At 36.6% G+C, this 21,233-nt stretch overlaps 2 protein-coding genes across 14 annotated transcripts in view; one reads left to right on the top strand and one right to left on the bottom strand.

Annotated features, from left to right (window-relative positions):
- fbxo36a (F-box protein 36a) overlaps positions 1–7,085 on the bottom strand; it is a 52,004-nt gene extending 44,919 nt beyond the window's left edge. The window contains exons 1-3 of the mRNA XM_039760114.1: positions 6,925–7,085; positions 6,184–6,292; positions 2,789–2,961 (exon numbers count right to left, since the gene is read on the bottom strand). Of these exons, the coding sequence (XP_039616048.1) occupies positions 2,789–2,961; positions 6,184–6,292; positions 6,925–7,020 (378 nt within the window). The 5' untranslated portion in view covers positions 7,021–7,085. The remainder of the gene's footprint in view (positions 1–2,788; positions 2,962–6,183; positions 6,293–6,924) is intronic.
- Positions 7,086–7,433: 348 nt separating this feature from the next.
- Positions 7,434–21,233, top strand: part of trip12 (thyroid hormone receptor interactor 12) — a 268,901-nt gene continuing 255,101 nt past the window's right edge. For 12 of the 13 annotated variants that reach the window (XM_039760102.1, XM_039760094.1, XM_039760085.1 and 9 more), the window contains exon 1: positions 7,434–7,539. The gene's annotated coding sequence lies outside the window, so the exon portion shown is untranslated. The remainder of the gene's footprint in view (positions 7,540–21,233) is intronic. The other variant, XM_039760014.1, reaches the window with a different exon arrangement.

Genomic DNA, 21,233 nt, shown 5'->3' with positions numbered 1-21,233 from the left:
ATGTCTTCCTGCACTGGTCAAGGTTTGTATGCCCATTGTTTGTAATTGACACATGGCAACATGTAACAAATTAAAAGGTTGATGAAGTCTAAAGGTCAAAACACTCGATACAGTTACTGCTTGCAATGGATTTGCAACCAAATAGCAAATTGGTTCCTAACTTGTGCCCGGTATTTCTGGGCTCCTGAACTGAAGAGAAGATTAAAGTTTGAAATGTCTTATTAGTAAGTTTTTGGCAAGACTTGATTTACTTTAATTTTTTCCAGTACTGAGGCTCACCTGAAACATAACATACACCAAAATTAAGTTGCCATACTGTATGTTTGTCTAATGCAGTGTTTGCATGCTCTCGGACTATTTGGAGCTTCGAGTTGTAATGTTTCGCTTTCCCACTTCAAAGTGGGGTGAAATGAAACCTTTTATTGACTAACTAAATAGACTGTCTGATGAAGGGGTCTTAGCTGCCTTGAAAGCTTGCAGTTGTAATCTATTTAGTTAGCCAATAAAAAGTGTCATTTCACCCTGCTTTCTCCTATATCAATCTATGGCTAACATGGTACAACACTCTATCACTTCAAAGTGGTCATGTGAGTCACCTTTCAGAGTATTCAGAGAAATGAGAGTTCGCTGTTGAGTTGTTACCTGGTCTACCAAAAAAAGCATTTAAAGATAAATAGCATTTAAAAAAATTAATAAATAAATAAAGCACGATTTCTGTATTAAAAGGTTTATCAGTTGTCTCTACATGCAATTTGCCAACATCATGGAATTTCAGGCTGGTTGTATGTTTTATTTTAAATAGTTGACTAAGGTGAATGGTAATGTCATGTCACTACTTGTACAATTTGGTCAACTCTGTCCGAGTTGTATTTCCGAGTTGGTAGAGTGCTCACATAGAATTTCCGACTTGGAATCTCAGGTTTACCATCTGTCTGACAGCACGGGAATTCAGTATAAAATTCTAATTTATGCCTCAGATCTGAACTACATACAACAACAACAACAATTATGAATCTACTATTTAATTTCTTGTGGAGCTGTAGATATTTAAAACACGTCTCTACCAAAGCACAACAGCTAAAGGTTTTTTACTGATGGTGATGTTTTATTTAGAAACTAGCATCTTTCAATTGCAAAGACATTGTTTCTTTGTGTGTTTACAAAAAAAAACAATATAGCACTAAAATCTGAACTTACACTGCCCTCATTTTCTGAAGGGTAAACATTTAAATTCATTTTCTAAGACCACAGACTAGTGGTCAAGTTTGAAAGAAGCCTCACTCAATTATTGCAGCAATGAGCAACAAGGCAAGAACCAATCATTTATAGCCACTGGTGTTTTGAGAATAAAGACTCTAATTAAACCACAAGCCATGCAAATAACCGTGTGTGGGTTTGCGAGAGAGAGAGAGAGAGAGAGAGAGAGATGATTAGGTCCTGTTCTTTCAATGCTTAAGTGTCTTGCTCCTCTTGTCAAACCCATTGGCCACAGCGAGTTTCAACAGGGGTCCTGGTTTGGATTGTTTTTTTAGAGATGGGGAGAGTCAATGATGAAAGTATTGTCACTGACCACAACAGTGTGAAGTGGAGACAGTGGTGTGAATATGCAGGCAGTGAACGCAAGTAAGTAAAAGTCTTTGGAGCTATACGGAAGGATCTGTGGTAGATTTGAGGAGCAGCAGCATTACTATAAAATAGCTGGCAAATACTCCACACTGAAAACAGAAATGCAAATGAATACTTATAAACTTTACATTTTTCTTCAACGGACAAAGTAATAAATTCAGTTTATTTTTTGTGTAGTGCTCTTCCCAGAGTGCAGGCACAGAGTGGTATTACTGGTTCTTAAGTAAATGAAAATGCAAACTTTATCAATTACTAATCAATTACTAATCCCTGTGACCCTGTGTTAGGATATAGCGGGTTGGAAAATGACTGACTGACTGACTGACTAATTATGTAATGAGTACACATTAAGATACACATTTATTTAAACAGATAGTAAAACAAAATAGCATGAACCTGATTAAGATAAATGGAGCCCATCAGTATCTACCCATTAATTAATTGTTGAACTCTGGCCAGTTGACAACAGAGGCAAGGAAAACAAATTCTCAAGACAGCAGCATCCCTGGAGAAAAAACAAACTTCTGGAGGGTACATGCCAAAGACAAAGTCAGACCTAGTCACAGATTGTATTGTAGATAAATAATCGATGTAATCCATGATAAGGAGGATGTCCACAATAAAAAAGAAGATGTGTAAGTTCACATCTACTTAATTGTTTCAAAAGAAAGTCAGTCATTGGGCTGCTTAAGCTTAAGTCTTCAAGCCCTAAGGTGGAACAGAAGTCCAGGCTGCATGTTTGCACATGTGAGCAAATGTATGCCAAGAACAGAGTAGGAACGGGTTAGTGGAGCCAGGTATAAAGAAAATTTCACATACTCCAGAAATAAATATTTTTCTAGATAAGAAATTGCATTGAATATATAATGAAAAATGGGAAAAATTAGATTATGATAACCAAATTGAATTTGCTATAAACATTTTAACAATAGAATAACTTACTGATGTTACTACAAATTTAATTTTTGCATTACATTGCCAAATGCTGGGTGGATGGGGGGAATTGGGTGACAGAGTCCCACCCACCTACCCTTGATGCAGAAACATTGCTGCTTATAAAAATTTCTTGGAGAGTTTAAATAAACTCTTTCCAGTTGGAAATCGAGCCATGGTCTATTCACTGCTACACCATAATCCTTTCTTCCCACAAATAATAACTTACCTTTTCAAATTTATGTGAGGTCTGAGACAGTCGAGCCAGATCTTCCAGGTCTAAGAATGAAATGATATGGAGCAGCAAGGGATCTGGTAGACGCTCTAGGTAGTCAAAGTTTCCTTGGCAGAGGTTTTGCACATAGTCAACAATATTTTTTCCAAACACTAGGTTTACCTGGACTGAAACAGACATCAGAGGTTGACAGTTCAAATAATCCATCAGCACACCCAAATAAATGTATAAATAACAATACATTTCCCAAAGTCATTGGGGCTTTAACACTGCATTGACCACAATCATGGAAGTGGTAAGTAAAATTTCTGACAGTTCTGACATATACTTTCTGCCTCTACAGTAGCTATGAACAAACAAAAAAAAAACTACAATCTTAGTCATAATGTACTTCAATATTTTTAATATATCTTTCTAGGTTTGTCCATCCTAATCAATTTAAGGGTGGACAAAAAGTCTAAACCTTACATATCATTTAATGTGCAGCAGACAGGGTACTGATTAAGCCCGCACTAAAACTAAAGTTTGATGAGATACCCTTTTTGTTTTTTTACATTTTAGTGACACGCAAATAATTATAGAACTAAGTATTTGTATAATTCAATAAGGCTTTTTTTCAGTGCTCGGCTTCTGTTGATAAATTTAAGGTGGATATATTAAATAATGTATTTCATGGTATAGTGTTAGGAGATTGGTTTACGGAAATCTGTGACAAAATACAACTCCAAAAGGCAGCACTTACTTATATATTTTTCAGTTCTTGATATGCTAAATAACATTCCTGTCTGTCAATGTATTATGTTAAACAATTATTTCAAACCAAACATACCAGACAACGTCTGTAATAATACATGGTTGTTGTTATTTTCTGTTGCAATATAATGGATATTAAAGCTTGTAAAATATAGAAAGAATACATCTATACAATTCGGCAACAAAGCATTGCTGGGTATGAAATCAACCATGTTGAATTTATCTGGCAGCGAATTGTACACTTTGGAGACTTCTTTGACTCCAGGTAAAGGGATTAACAACACTACAGTGCTACTATATAACCAATCAGTTTTAATATTACACAGAACTATAAATTTTACAAAACAATCATTCTATATTAATAGATTTTGGATTAATTGACTTTGAACATTTAGCAGATCCTTTTGGTAGTAATATCTGAAATGTTTGAGCCAAGGCTAATAAGCATAACACTGTAGTGATTGACTTTGTGGAATCTAAGCCAGCTTTCAACTCAAGGTTACTGTTCTAAAAAAGAACTGTGTAATACCAGCTTGCATCAAAGGGATGTTGATCTTAAATTTTTCAGCTGTAATCTTCAAAAATGACAAAAGCACGAATAAGAGTTCAACAACTGAATATATATGAAAATTTTCTAAAGTCTGACAATTAAATTTGTTCCAGTTATTATCTTAGTTGGAAAACGAAGCCTGACAAACTGCTGGCAAGGTTCTTATAGTGTGACATCCTCATGTGGAAGGAAAAGTGTTTGTATAGAGTGGTCACATACACAATCTGCACTGCAGCAGAGAAAAAGGAGATGCACTTAAATTCTACATAGTAGTACTAAGAAAATGGCTAAAAATCTTGTATAAGGGAGATTATTTCAGGAGAGAGAGCAGCCCAGTAATTGTTGTGACAATTCAAGCAGCTCTCTTTGCCAGCATTCTTTTAATGTCCACTCGTTTACCACTGAATTATGAAGGATGACTTTTCTGAGGTTTTCTTCTATCAATTATATGCCTGCTTACAGACATTACATTACTGATAGCTCCATCAAAAATGCATGCCAATGATTTATTTTCATTTGGTGTATTACTTCATTTTTGGTACCTCAGTCTGCAAGAAAAATGTTCACCCCCTGTGTGTGGCATGGGTGAGGCATTAAAAGCACCAGGATTACCGGATGAAGGAGTAACTATTCAGAAACTGAGCAGACATCTTTATGCTTCATAGATCAGGATTGAATGCTAAAATGAGGAAAAGAAGAAAAACGCATAGAGGTAAAGGCGAAGAGAAGTAAGGTAGTTGATACTTGATCTTGGTGCCAGAGATTGGCAATGTGCATATTCATTTGTACATGTAATCTACGTGAGAATTTCACTTTATTATCAACACATGACAATGATGCCCTTATAAGCATAATTAAAAGATAATAAATTAAAAAAAAGCTGTTTTTAAAATATAATCTGATCTGTAACATCCTATAGTATAAATGGTGATTTTGTATACATACTAATGTGTATTTAATGCAATAATTTACTTTTTAAGACAGCAGTAAAGAAGGGTAATGATTAGGTAAGTAATAACCGTGGCTCAGTTATCCACACATCCATTTTGCAACTTATGCAATACAACATCATGGACTGCCAGTATGGCAGCACTGGGCACAAGTAGGAAATTACCCTTAATGGGATGCCAGTCTATCAATAGGCATGCTCACACACACACATACTCATACTCATGCCAGGTCAGTTTAGAAATGACAGTTAACCTAACATGTCTTTATGATGTGGAGGAAAACTAGAAAACACAAAAGGAAAATCACCACACACATATGTGGAGGTATCAGGCACACCATATGTGAATAATGTGCTGTGATGGTTACTAAGGTAAGTAAATAGTTCAGATATAATGTGTCACATTTAAACAACAAGTTCCATTACAGGGTTCTCAATAAATACAATACTTTTTGAAAGCTCTCTAGCCAATTCCTATATATTATGAAGAACATGTGTATTTTCAGCAGTGAGTGTACAAAATCAATACACGGCCTGCCATTTTCATCTTTCTGAGATTGTAGTTCCCTAAGAATTAAAACTCTGGGATGCTAATGTCTTCCTAAACAATAACTCTGCAAATCACACTAGCCATGCCAGCAAACTCTAGCTAACAGTTCATCACACTATCTACACTGGATGTATGGAAACCAAAGCCAGAGATTGTTCAATTTGTTTGGGTAATCAGATGTTTACAGAGTACAAAAGACAAATGTATATTTTTAAGAGAATTAAACAAGGTTTTAGCAGTTCCTTAGCTAATGTAGGATGACCAGTTTGGATAGTGTAATGTAAACCAAAGGATTACACATTTATGAAATTTGAGAACTGATGACATAAAAATAACTATGCATGCATTACTAAAATGAAAGAGTTATATAGTAATTAATAGGATTAATAACAATTTATAGATAGTACAGCTGTCAGCAAAATACATTATTGAACAGACTTAGGATGTATATTGTGTGCTTCTGAATCAAAGTACCTGAATACATAGCCAAATTAAGGGTATATATGACAAAATGTATGAAAACATATGAATAAAAAAGTGCCAGACGAAAAGGAAGAAGTCATAATAATAAAAATAAAAACACATACACAGGACAGTATCATCATCCAAAAAGTCTTGATGAGATTCAATAAGTTCCCCTGGCTTCCCATCTCGATGTTCACTTCTAAGGGAGATTTTCCACCACCTCCAGATGATCTATGTAATACAAAAATAGGATAGTAATATTCAAAAACTTGAAAACTTGTGTGTGTGCATATTGGTGAGGTTAGTCAACACTTGCATTTTACATTTGTAAACTAATCCATTTTCATTACTTTCTTCCAGTGTATGCTTGAAGGGGCCAAAGGCCAACCATAACCACATCATGTAACAGAGAATTACTTTAGGAATAAAACATCTTAACTAAAGACACCTTGTTTAGTTAATGTACAATTAAAGTTCAGCGTGATATGCAAATTAAAATGGGTCAGTGTGTTCCAGTCAAAGACGAAAAGTACAAATCTAACCATTCACTAGATAACGAAAGTACAGAGAGCCATTTATTGTCAGCCATTTTTCTCAACTTAGTAGACTGACATATAAAATTGTTTAGCATGAATCTATGTAATTATATACCTTGATACTGATCAAATCGACCCAGTATATATTAGCATGAAACAGCACGACTATTGATCTATCTTGCTTAATTAGAATGTTAATGTAATCGTGGGTTCAACAGTTCTGCACATAAAGAACTAAAAACTAAAAAAAAAAAACTAATGTCGCTTTTAGATATTTCATTTGAATTAAAAAAATAAATAACTGAGATAATTAGTCTAGTTACTTACATCAGTTTTGGTAACGATTAACTGGTAAAAATCTTTGCTTGGTGATGGTGCTTGACCACTCACATCAAACAACGTTTCGCTCAGCAAGGACGCCATTTTTGACGCTGTACTGTTACCACGGCAACCTACCGAAGAAGGGACTTATTTGTTATGCTTAAAAATTATATTTTTTATCTTTTAGATAAGCTTGAATACGAAGACTCTCATTATTATTTTTTCAATAAAAAACCAACCGCCACACACGCCAAAAAATTAAATGACATAGGAAACAGTTGTTAAGATTAAAAGGTCATGACATCGCGGAGCGATTTACTGCAGAAATCAAATCTTTGGCTAATACAATCAGACACAACACTACAAACCCAACACATACAATATTAAGTAGTGTGTCGACGTAAAGAATGTGTTTAATTGCAGGAATACGATGTTTAATTTTATAAATAATTTCATTATCTCATTTTAAAGAAAAGTAGTCCTCGGAGGGGGGAGCGCAGTCTTTCCAGCGGAGGTATACTGAAGTCCGAGGTCGCTCAGCTGATCATTGAAGGTAAGAGCTGAGAGAGAGTGAAGCTGCTGAACAGTCTGTTAGAACAACTACAACACTGGAACAAATAGGTAATAAAATAACTGAGAAAAAGAATAAAAAACTGTTGTGCCTTCACTGCCATTGTAAACAATTGTGTAAATAAATGTTCCTGTTTGCTGTCGTCGGGTGAGGGGGGGGGTCGGTTTACAGTTTCGCGAAAAATATGGATTCCAATTGTCATCTCATGAAATCTGTTACTGCCTTCCTGTTTTTATGATGCAAGCAATGAGCAGACGGTTCAGAGGACAAAACATTTTGTGTAAGGGGGAAGCAGACGTTTTGTGTTTGTACGGATACGGGATAAATAAGCCAGTCTGCTTGGTAGATTTGTTCATAGATGTTTGGTGGCAGGATTCGAGTTCTGAAATATCTTATGTTGGTATTGGCAGATCGAATCAGTTGCCTTTTGTCTTGTTTTGTGGGATTTCAAAAAGGCTGTCAACGGAGTCACTGAACAATCGCTATTACAGTTGAACTTTTTAAAACGACAACTGCAGCATTAATCAGTTATGAACACGACCCCCACCACCACCAATTGATAAAAGTGTTAAGAAATGAAGTGATCGACAAAGCTCTTCTAAAAGTAATACATGTCTGAAGTAGAGCATGTGACAGAGGTATTTTGGAACTGTGACTCGGAATTTAATTGAATATCACGGTTCTGTTCTGTGCTGTGAAATGCATCGTAGCCTTACAACGTAGACAGCGGGGAGAAGCCATTACGGTTAACTGGCTACCTGTTATTAATCTTAACTGGAATTCTCTTTTCTTGTGTATTTCGGCCCCGGCGTTAAGGTAAAAATTTGAACTCTGAATGACACTTTAGAGAACAAATTTCTTTGAATTATTTGTCGCAAGTTAAAATGAAAGTAAATTAATAATATTGCTCATCTCTCGGGTGTCTGAGCGAAAGGGTCCGGATTAGGCTCTTGTTTTCATGGCTATAGCCGATCAATTTATTTCGGGGATTGCTCGCTAGCAGCCAGGCCTTTATTTTCTTTCTACGTATTGGTGGCCAAAAACATGTGTGCGCGTGTGTTTTAAACTGTAGTTGTATAAAGATGAGTCGGATGATTTTTCAGAATTACTTGTAAGTGAAACGCTCGAAAACGGACAATTAATGGGCCCCTGTAAAGTTTGCGTTTCGTCAGGGATGTAGTCGTGATAAAATAAACAAAGGGGGAGAGTAGAAGAGGCCTAGAAGAAAAGGCCTCAATTATGCCGTGTATTTTACACATTTGAGTTAGGAAAATAGAGTAATTTAAAAGGGTGCTTTTTCTCTCCACCCGTCGGCATTATTATTTTTCTTTATTACTATTTACGTTTGCGTTAGTACTAGTCATAGACCTTCTTAAGTAAATAACTTTTGAAGGCAGCGATGTGATTTTTTTTTTCTCGATTTAAAAACTAAATGTTTTGACGGTCTGTATCAGAAATTATTGCAGTATTACAACAGAATACTGAATGGTAAATGCTGTACTCATTCGACCGTTTAACTGCTTTATACTTCTGTGATAATGCATTTAACGCGGGTGCTTGACGTTTCTAGCGCCCGGTGTAAGTTTTGCAGGTTCTCCCCTTGCTTGTGTGCATGTGTCCTCCGTGTGCCAGCGTTAACTTCCTTTCATCCCCAAAGAGCAGGTTGGGGAGGATTAGTGTGCGTGAATATTCAGAGCTGGCACCGTCCTTCCTTACACCCAGTGCTACCGAGATATACACTTGCCCCCGGCCACCGTTGTTTTTATGTTGCGTATAGGAGGTTTATGCTTTTTATTACATTAAATTAGAAGTGATACATATGGCGAGGCCTGTGTGTTGAAGGTTTCTGTTGTAAAATGCAGAAAATGGAATACTCTGTACAATTCAATGTCAAACTTTATTGGCAGGAGAACGTCTTTTATAGTTACTGTGCACTTTTTTAGTGGGGGTGGGGGGACAATAGTTTATACTGTATGAAAAAAATAAGAGTATGGGCTTTCATTTTGACTTTCTGGTATTAAAAAGTATTAGTTATTTTGAATACTTGACAAATTTCCAACAAAGAATAATAAAAGCTGTATTATTTAGTGCCTTGGTTATGGTGTTCATTATTCCAGATTAAGCTAGTCCAGCTTCACCAAATTTTAGCCCCAAGTCTGGAGCATGTACTTCATTTTTATTAGCGGCACTAATAGTAAATGGTGTGTTCATTCAAGTGCCGGAAATGCAGGCACACCTTATTGGGGATGTAATTTTGGTGGAGTATGATGTTGAATCCTAAAACAGCAGCAGCATCATCATACATTGATTTCATTGAAGATGAACCTATTGATTGACTTGCAGCTTGTTAACTAAGGCACAGAGACATAGTTACCAACCTTTGAAACTATAAGTCTCAAGGGGAAGAGAAAAAGAAAGTTGTGGTCTCGGATGTTTGTAGCATGACCGTTTCAAGATGCTGTCCACATGATACCTACTTGTATTACAGCACTGTAAATGGACTGAACTACAGCCACAGTGTAGTTCACATTTAACTTCCAGCACTAGTCCATGGATTGAACCCATACCTTTACAATCTGTTGGCCCTCAGCAGATTGGAAATATAAAAGCTTGTTGTGTAAAAGAAAAATTAGAAAAATCATACCAAGGTGAAAATCTCTGTTTACTATTGATGCTCATGTTTTTAAGTTTGGATGCCAAGCTGTGTGAATTATTTGTTTCACACTGCTTTATGAAAGTAGGTTGAATTTGAGTGAAAAAGGACCTGCACTGGCTTCTAAAGATATTTCATTTGTGTAAAATAGTATAAGTCTTTACCGCTTTTGATTTGGAGTTATTGTTTGATTCCTTGTAAATAAGAGTGACTATAAACAAACTTTGACATCTATAAGAAGGTTAGACATTTGTGCTACTCAGGCTTAAATTAGTCATCCACTACTATTCGCCTCACTTAACTGGCTTATCTTGTATACGAAAGTAAGTGTAAAAGCAAATTTGTTTACCCTTATTCATGCCTGATGGGCACTTTCATACTTAACTCTATATACACCAAATCATACTTGAGAAGATGGCAGGGAAGCACACACATGTCTGTGCTTGGGTTCTGTGCACAATGTCAAATGTTGGGATTTTGTGATCTTCCTATTGGAAAAATTCATCTATGTCATTTGTAATTGGTGAACACCATGTGAGATGGTACAGCCAAGTCTTTCTCCTGATATATGACAATATATTTCTTTATTTTTCTAGAGCTGTGCATCTTGGGCAGTTTTAGTGTGGTGATCTCTGAATTTGATTTGTTATATATTGGATGTGCTGCCTATTGCTACATTTGATGCTATGGCTGTCTGTGTACCACAGTGTTCACATGAGCTCTCCTGTGAATACTAGTTGACTTGGTGTTTAGTTTAATTAAGTACAACTGTAAAAAAGGTTGTAGTAAATGTGTGAAAGTGGCATATCTTGGAGTTGGAGCACACTAAAATAATGTTTTCTGTAACCGCACCAGTGTTGATGTGCTGCAAGACTAATGTGTAACATAGACGCTATTTGTGTGGTTCTTGGTTAGTTTTTATCACAATGGCCATTTTATATGCGTGTATAGGTTGAATATTAGAAAGGTAATGTTTGTTTTGGCTTCACATTTTATATAGAAAGTGTTTCCTTCTGGTGGGTAGCAGTGGACATATTTTTTCCCCTCAGTTTAGAATAATTTGCCTCTATTGTCAGCATTACATTTTTCTCATTTTCTTCTTAGTCTGTACAGAGAACCTTTTAATTAATAGAAATTGCTAAACTATCCTGGTTTGAGCAAGAGCTCTGTAAATATATACTACATTCAAGCACATTTCTCCTCGGCTTCTGACTCCACAACTTTAGGTAGAAGTTTCCCCAGGAGAATGTCTGGCCTAAAATGTTTATTTTGATAAATATTTATGCTGACTCATGATGTCATGTAATTGAACCCTTCTATTACAGTATGTTGCTTTATGCCTTTTAATTTGATTTGTTCTACTAGGATCACAGTGACTAGCCATGGTATGAATGAAATGTACAGCAGTCCATTATGGTGTAGTGTTTTTATGTAACTTTTTTTTTTTTTTAATTAATGTTTATAAAACTAACATTGCACAGCCGTCATTGTGAAATGTAGATTTTTTGTTTTTGTAATTCGGTCATATTACTACCCACAAATACCCTAACCGAACTGGCCCCATATTGGTTTGTATTTAAAAAATGATTAGGTGAAATACCCAGTTTCAATTCTTTATGCTAAATGAATTTGAACTCATGGAATTTTCAAGAAGATTCAGTAGGAATCTGAAAATTGTATTAAATATATCTATTCTTATGTTTGAACTAGGAAGTTTAAATATCGATTGTTCTTTTTAAAACATTGACTATGCTTTAAACTGTCTTTAGCTTTGTGTTTACCTTTTGAATCTTAGTTTTTATTTTTTATTAATTTCAGTCTAATTTTTTCTTAGTTTTCATTAGATCTTGTTTTCTTAATGTCTTCATACTGGAAATATCACAATGAATTGTTTGACTTGTGACTAGATATTTAATTATAACTGACTTTACCTGTGTTCAATTTTTAATATTAGTCACACATTTTTTCAGTATACTTTTATGGAAGCTGCTTGAGTAACATGAAACTGCCAGCATATAGAGCCAGCTTCACTGCCTCAGTTCATATTAGCTCCTTTGTGATATCAGGGATTTACATGTAAATTGCCAAATCAAGAATATTGTGAATAAAAGTGATCATTATCTCCATTTATCCCAGCATCGTTTTAGCTTAAGATCTGTTATCTTTATTATTTATCTTTTACAATCTCTGCCCATGACTTATGTTTGAATAAAACAGTAGCATTACATGTCACCATTGCAGAGTTTCACAACATCATTATTGTCTGGCATGCTGTCAGTGGTTCAGATCAATCACAAGACACATGAGTTGTGATGCATATTAGCATTTAGCTATTTTGATAGTTTTTCAGACATGCAAAATGTTGTTGGAAAGTTTGTGTTTGAAGAATGTTTTGAAATTTGATCAATTCTGAAATTAGGACATTGCTCTCTAGCTGACTGTTAAGCCTGGTTTCTTTTAAATGTTATCTTGCAAACTCATTTTCACAGCTCCTTAAGTGTTAGTACATAGAAGCTTTCATGTGGCACCATTGCACTAAGGTGTTTGCTTTTGTTGGTGGTAAAAAAAAAAATCAGTTCACTGACACAAGTAGGCTTTTAACAATTTTGCAATATGACAGTACTTGTTATGGATCATATTGATATTAGCACTATTGTTTAAAAAGTACTTTTTTGATGCTGACCAAAGGTAGTAGATCATTAAATGAGATGCAAGTATTTCAGGTTAATTATTTTATAGAGGATTTTCAGGAGCATGCAGTCGTCTCATTTTAGAACACAGTAAATCTGGCTTGTGGCAGACAGAAATAAATACTCATCATACCACTGAGGACTCATAAGTGTAGATTTGAACAGCTTCATGTTTGGCTGCCATGATTATTCAGTATAATCAGCTAATCAATAGGGGGGTTTTAATCCTGTAACAGTTGTGTACCAGGCATGCTACGATGCTTTGTAAAGTTTCTGAGGAAGGTAATCATGACAACAGCTGCACCATGTTCTACGGAGGATTGTCCCTCCAAATAGTGTTCAAAATACTTCTCTGTATGGGAGTATTTTATCAGAAAAAATGACAAAATGATTGGTTGTTCACCATGTAAAACAGGAATGGTGTTCCAGAGCAGCATTATAAAACAACTTTGGTAAATGCAGTCTGTTAATCTGCTAAATACACTTGCCAGTTTGTAACTTTATCGTTCTTTATTGCACCAAAGTAAAATGATTCAATCCATAGACTAACTAAAGAGACAGTCTATTAAACCCTCTTGCTGTCTTTATTTTGAGCAGAGTTGCAAATTCACCCTTTGCCAGATATTTATACCAAGGCCATCAACTTGTGACTCGTTACATGTCATCTTGTGGATCTTAAAGAATTCTATACATCAGTGAAGTGTATATCAAATATAACTGTACACTTTATGGACTTTAAAAATCAAGAGTATGACCTTTTTATAAATCTAAAAAATACAACAATGGGTACAATATATTTGGAATCATTCTCCTTGTATTTAGAGACTATATGATGGTACCCTAGAAAAGTGATTCACCTTTTGCAAGATGTGTAAAAATGAGCTTACTTAGTGTGGGAGCACCAGAAAAGAAACCCTAGTGGAATAATGGTGATTTCTCTCTCACTCATATTTGGGCATAATCCAGCAGCACTCTTAATGTCACTTTCTAATAAGTTGCTCTAGTGCAGCGTTTCTCAACCTTTAAGTATTTACAACCCAAGTTTTCATAACAGTTTTAATCGCGCCTAACATTTTTTTGAAATATAGATGCATATTTTATAATACCTACTTAACTTTTATCGACATTTATCTAGTTCTATATTTATTGTTCTAGTATCAGAATGTAGTTTAAGTTAATTTGTTTTTCATATTTTTAATTCTTGTTTTCTTTTTTTCACATCTTCGCGCCCCCCTTTTTGTTACTTCGCGCCCCCCTAGGGGGGTTCGCCCCACAGTTTGAGAACCACTGCTCTAGTGGAACATGATCCTTTTCAGACAGTGCAGAATGAAATGATGTGTTAGTGCATTTTTAGGTCATTTTAAAGAACAATTGTACCTTTGCTATGAAGGAAAACCCTGTTTAAGGAATTAGTCTTCTGTGTGGTAAAATGTATAAATATCGTGTTTGATTAAAACTCCCAATTAATTGGAAAAAACAATCAACCATCAAATGGTCAAATATTTGATGTTTGGGTCTCTAGTTGACACTGTTTGAGTCAGTTGATTCCTTGCTTAATTTTAAAAACCATAAGCACTTTCTCTAGCACAGAGAAGCTGTTTTTTTATTTTCCCTCCTTGTGTATTATGCCGTTGCCAGTCAGCAGTCTTTTGATTTCACATCAGAATATCTGAAAAAGAAAGTTTTGGATGGATTTTAAAGTTGTACCAACATTTATCAGTCAAAACATACCCCAGTAGATGGTGACATGTTAAATGGAAAAGCTGTGTCTCATGTTATAATTGCATGTGTTTTATCAAATAATCCAGGAACATAAATGCATGTTCATCTTTTGAATAAAGGGATGAGAAATACCAATATCTCACATCACAATTATAGTAACAGAAATGTTCAGGGTTTTCGATATTGCCTTGTTTTTTAAATGTGGTAATTAAAAAATAAAAACACTAATACACCTTAAAATCATTTGACTGTATGTTGTATTGAAAGAGAACATAAACTTTTTAAAAAACAAAAACTTGCTGTCTTGGATATTTTGAACAAGTTTTTTTAATGCAAGATGCTATAACACTTTATTAACCCTGAAGGGATATATACATAGGTGTAAGTAAACCACAAATTACATGAACAGCATATATGTCCAGTTTGAAGTAACCACAAGTGCACACTTGACATTTAATATTATCAAAACGCCTGCATAAACCACTCATATATGTAGCTGTAATATTAAAATATCACTGATATAAATCAAAATGGACAGCAATTATTTAAATCTCCTCATAAAGAAATAAATTGTTTCTGACCTAATGTCCTTATTGTATTCAATTTCCACTATTGTAATTTGAAAGTTAAAATGTCGTCCTGTTTGCTTCTTTAATCTGTGACATGTTAGGGGAAAGAGTGTACCCACTGGCAGTGAACAGTCTCTCTAATGGTACACTGGTTGCTGGAATCAATGCAGGTTTCCTGACATCCTTGGCAAGGTGAGCTAACTCTGATTCATAGCCCTTCCACTACACATCAGTGGACCAAGATAGCTTAAATGTATGAGAGTTGTAATCTGAACAAAATTTGCATTTGATGCTGTCAGTGTGGATACTAATTACACTTATGTATTTAAACTTGGCATGATGCGCTTGATTTCTGTCATGGGGCCATTTCAATGCAATTGTCTATCCAAAAGCCCATTTCACGAGAGACCCTTTACACTTTCATTTCTTCAGTGTTTTGTTTATTTATTTATTTTTTTTGTGTTTTGCATATGACAAGCAAGCATGCAGAGGTTTCAGCCAAACTATAAATATGGCTATAAACAGCTAATATTCTATGTACATGGTTTGAAATTAATTTTTGTAATGGGGGTGGGGTCTGCTTTCAGTTTAACACACGGTTGTGAATTTTGACTCAGTGGGGGGGAATGAAATTGTGCTTAGGGTGTTCAGACACCCATATTTTAAAAGGCACTCTGATATTAGTAGTATTTAAGGCTTTTTAAAATGTCACCACTTATTATTTTGGATATTTACAGCAGTGTATAAATTCTTTCAAATTGTTTTTCTGCAAACTGCAAATAGTTTTAATTTAAGCCAAAAAGCCTCCCTTGCAAAAAAAAAAGAGAATATAAATAAAATGTGTTTAGGAAAATTAGTGTTTTATTTTTCCGTCCATTCTGTACTGTTTTTCATCTCAGTATAATTTTCTGCAGCTTTAACATAAGGCTGCAGTCAGTATAAGGCTATAAGCATGAAAGCCGTTAATTTAAGAAATTAGTTAAAATATAATTAATATATCCTTAGCTTAGGTTGCACATTAATGCAGACTGATTAGTACTTCACTTTAAAGATCCGGTGTTCTCACAAATTCTCCTTGTGTCCTTTTTTTTAGTTTGGGGGGGAGAGATTACTTTTCCTTCTACATTCTTCAAGTCTTGTAGGGTTCAGTTAAATAGTCCCAGTGAAGGGGTATGCATAACTGTACCATCTAACAGACTAGTCACCCGTCCAGGCCCTTTCCCTGCATTGTGCCCTGTATGGTTAGGATAGGCTCTTGCTTTCTGCTCCTTTGAATTGGAGTAAGTGGGTCGGTAAATATCTATGACTTTATTAGTTTGTCAGTAAAAATATTTGCTTTGAGATTAGCATAAACTGAGGCCAAAGTCAAGAGACATTTTTCTAAAACATCACAGAATGTAAAGGTGAATTGTGGTATCCCAGGGAAAGGTGTGTGGCATCCTGCTGGGGCTGGAGCCCGGCCGGGACGCCCAGGAGGACCGGAGGAAGGCTTGTACCTCCTCCAGACCGCGAGGGGGCGACTGCCCTGGTTATGATGGGGGCCACGGGTAAAGGGCTTGGAAGCCCAGCCCTGTAGGGACCTGTGGCCACTGCCAGGCGGCGCCCCGGTGCCTGTAGAAGTCTGGAGCCCAGCACTTCCGCCACACCAGGAAGTGCTGGGGGGAAGAAGACACGGGACACCCAGAAGGCTTCCGGGTGCACAGCAGGCATTTCCGCCACATTGGGGCGTGTCTTCGGAGGAATGCCGGGAAGCAGCTGGAGCCCATCCGGGTTCCTATTTAAGGGGCCGCCTCCCTTCAGTTGAGAGTGGAAGTCGGGTGGAAGAGAGACAGAGCTAGAGAGAGGACGGGAGGCGGCCAAGAGAGAGGCACAAAGACTGTGAGGCCTGGACATTTGGGGGAACGGTGCAGGAAGCACTGAGGAGTGCACGTGACTAACTGTAAATAGTATTGTGTAATAAACAGTGTGTGGTGGAATAGCGATGTTCGTCTGTCTGTGTCCGGGTTCGAGTCAACAGGTGTCATACAAAGTTTTTTTTTGTGATTGATTATTCTTCTTTTTAAAGTTAGAGATGTTTCAGCTGATGCTACAACTGATTTCTTGAATGTGTCCGTGAGCATTGTTCATCATTTTGTGTGTGTCACTGAATATATTTTTTGTTTCAGTTTTGAAGCAGTCAGGCCCACCACATTTTAAAGAAGTACACAATGTAGCCATGAATTAGCAGATGTCAGTTTGTCAAATAGAAAGGAGCAAAATAGTATATTTCTTGAACGTTTGTGTTGATTTTAGCACAACAATATACTTCAGCCGGTTTTTGCCTTCACTTTAAAATCTTTAGTGTTAAATTTTTTCTCAAACATGTAAAAAGCGTTGCATTTATTTGGCTTGAAACATGACATTTTTATTAAATCTCATCTTTCTACTGTAAAATATGAAAAATATTAAAAGTATCAAGTCAGAAGTATAAAAAGTATAATAATAATGATTAATAATCTGAACGGCACACCTCACATGTGAGAGTGACGCAAGCGTCACCTTTTGTTTCATTCACCGTTTCAGTTTCATTGCCTGAGACATATTCAACTCATCATATGAGACGCCCTTATGATGCTTGTAGAAAACAAGTCTACAGTATATGGTTGGCCGGGTAATGCTCTTGACGCTTATGCAAAACACTGCTATACCATTGCCTGAGTAATCCTCTGCACTAATGCTTTTGGCACTTTTACATTCTGAGTAAACCACAGGTCTTATGCAACATGCATCAATATTGTTGCCCAAGTGCCAGTTGGGACCAGTGCTTTTTTATACAGCTGAGTCACGCTCCTTCAGAAGTTCATTTTTTCCACGGAACAGGTGATTGATAAACTCTGTAGGTCCATGCTGATATCAGAAGCACTTGTAACACGTCACAACACCCTGTTCATGCAAGCTTAATGAAACAGTGAAACAAATAAAGTAAATCCTAAGTAACAAATAATGTACAATTATAAAATGGTAGTTTTATACAAAAAAATACTGCATATTTTTGCCACAAGCAAGAGAAATTGCTTACCAAATAAATTACTATATTTGTGTGGAATACCTGCAGTTGAACACTGGATTTTCAAACCTTGATGTAATGTTATTTGAAATGTAGACCATCTTGTCCAGTCAGATCAGTGTTCCAATGTACGTTTGTGAATGTTTTTAATAGAACTTTAACTCTTGGTCAATTTGTAAACAAAATAAATTGGTGTCCGAATTAGCCAATTGTAAAAAATTGAAATCGGGGATAAGTACTGGACCTTTAATAAAAACCTGATCAGGGCAGCTGTATGGAACAGGGTTTTTTTCTGTTTCGATGGATGAAAGAGCTGTGAACCACTGTCACTGTCTTTCACCAAAGTTAAATTAAAGCACTAGATGTCCAATTTGCATGCTATGCATGTTTTAGTACATTATACGGTTCTATTAATAATTAAAATACTAAGCAGTTTAATAACTGCCAGAATTTCACTGCAGTTAATTGTAATAAACAGTAAACATCCCATCTCTATTTGTGCCAAGTGAAAATCAAGAAAAAAATGCTGCTAAGTACAGTAGTGATAAATTATCCTGCTTTATGTTGCCAGATTCATCAGATATTCATGATGGTCATGAGGTTTGCGTTACACATTTGTTATTCCTTAACATCTATATATATAATTCACTAAGGCAAGACAACCATGAAAAGCATGCCGGAAGGGGCGTGGATTCACTAAGCCGCCGACAAGTGAGACACCTATGGCGCACACAGGAAAGAGCCACGGCCACCAACTCCAAGACCATTGGATACGACGACAACTCGCAGGGCCATGCCCACCAACTCAGACGCGACACAGAAAAAATGGCGTCATTTATGTTCGTCTGTCGTAGAGGCCACATGCAGTGCAGGTCAGGTTAATGTCATGTACCTCCGAGCTACGTTGACTGTTCAAAGAGGCATGTTTCTCGCGGAGGTGAATCGCCATATGCAGCGTGTGAAACGGTTTGCGAGGGGTATCCCACGGGATCCTTAAAACAATCCTTTAAAACTGAAGTTAAAGCACAATGAAGGAATCAGTCTTTAAAAACCAATAAGCCCTGTGCCTCTGTTTCATTACCGTCTCACCTGCTTCACCAATGCAGACCCTGCAACAGTCGAGACGCTCTGTCAGCAGCTGACCTTCTCTGTGCCTGACCGGTTCACACAGAGGCAGCGCAAGAGAAAGCCGCGCCAGAGACCGACAGAGGCACACACACAGGCAGCTGGTGGGCGGCTCTCCGTGTGTTTCTCTTGCGAGCAGACACATGACCAGGCGGTGTGTATGCTTCGAGAACGAGGCTGGACGTGGCTTGCGACTGGGCACATGAGCAGGCAGTGTGTATGCTTCGAGTGCGAGGGTGGACGCGACAGGACCATCTAGGAAAAATCATGTCGCAGATGTGAATCGCTGTATGCGGCGTGTAGAAGAGTTTGCGAGGGGTGTCCCTGTGTCTTTCCAGAAGTGCTAAACCATCAATAAATAATTATGTGGCGTTTGTTATGCCGCGGGTTCACTATTGTGTTGTATTTTGCTCTCTCCAGAGTTCCATCTTTTCATTCACTTACTGTTGTATTCTCACACTAACCTGTTTTAGACAACTGTGTCTTTCCAGAAGTGTTTACCATTCAATAAATAATTATGCATGAGATTGAGCGTGTGTCTAGGCGTGGGTAAGCCGATGAACCCCATTCGGGCTGCAAACCGTGGAATTGCCACTAAGTGCGACTCATACGCTCCCACTGTTTTCATCCCTACCCTTTGTACACACCCCCCTCCCACACGTTGACTGTTATTAAAGGCATGTTTTTCGCGGAGGTGAATCGCCATATGCAGCGTGTAAAACTGTTTGCGAGGGTATCCCATGGGATCATTAAAACATTCCTTTACAACTGAGGTTAAAACACAATGAAGTGAGCAGTCTTTAAAAAACGAGTTTTCGGTTACGACGCACGACCGCGTACAGCATAGCAAAGTGTTGTACACGCTACATACAGCAATTCGCATCCGCGACAAACATGCGTCGTCTTAGATGCTCCTGCACTTTGTACACACCCCCTTCCCACCTCACTATGCCGCACGGACGATTGTGTGTTGGTTCGTTCCGTGCATTGTTACAATGTTGCTTTTCTTGCTGATTTATTACATTACCGATTTTGCAAATGTAAAATTTTCTCCCTGTGCTTAAAAATTATTAAAAAACCAGCCTTATTATGCGGCATATGGTACGCCGCGGGTTGGCTAGTTTGTAATAACTGAATAGCTTTACAAATCCTATTTTATTAAAATTAAAATGGCCAGACTTATTCAAGCCAAGAAATAATAAATTACAAAAGGTTTTTTTTTTTAATGTTAATTGTAAGTTGTGTGTGTGAGAGTGTGAGTGTGATCTTTGTAATGGACTAGCAGTCCATTATACCTACAGTGCCTGCATAGCCGTTGAATGCACCTGAATGTTACATTATGTATACATTTTCTAACTTGTTATACGTAGTTTTATTGTCTCACTTTTTTTCTTGTGTTATTGCGCCTTCCAAAGTAATTCGTCCACTTCAAGTCAAGCATGAGGGCAGTTCTCACTTTCATTGGAATACCAAAAAAAAAAAAAAACTAGTACTGTCGAGTTTTTGGAATTTCGATATTAACTTGATACTGAAGTATTAGTTCTTGTGCCATTCCTAATTCTGGTTAATCTCTGTACTTGCTGGAACATGTAGCATTGATTGTATAGTGTTAGGATTCTGTTTTTGATGATATTCGTCAAGTAGTAATTATTTTTGGTTAGTAGAATGAAAATGACAGTGAATAAAATTGTGTACTTGCTAATATAAACTTAGTCCTTTATGATTACTCATTCTTTCTAAAATCCATGATAAAATTAAATAACATTGATTAGTTGTTGCAGCTATGGCAGAAAGTGTAATAATGCTAATGCAAATAATTATAATGAATAATAAAAATAATGTCAATACCGTATATACTATCAAATTGTGTTTGTGTGGTATAACTTGAAGCATGGTGAAATATATAATCCAGCGTCACAGTCGGGACAAAAGTAGTGTG

This window comes from Polypterus senegalus, chromosome 1 (genome assembly GCF_016835505.1).
Source record: "Polypterus senegalus isolate Bchr_013 chromosome 1, ASM1683550v1, whole genome shotgun sequence".
NCBI lineage: Eukaryota > Metazoa > Chordata > Cladistia > Polypteriformes > Polypteridae > Polypterus > Polypterus senegalus.
The sequence above is the reverse complement of the archived record's forward strand: the minus strand, read 5'-3'. Positions and strand labels throughout refer to the sequence as shown.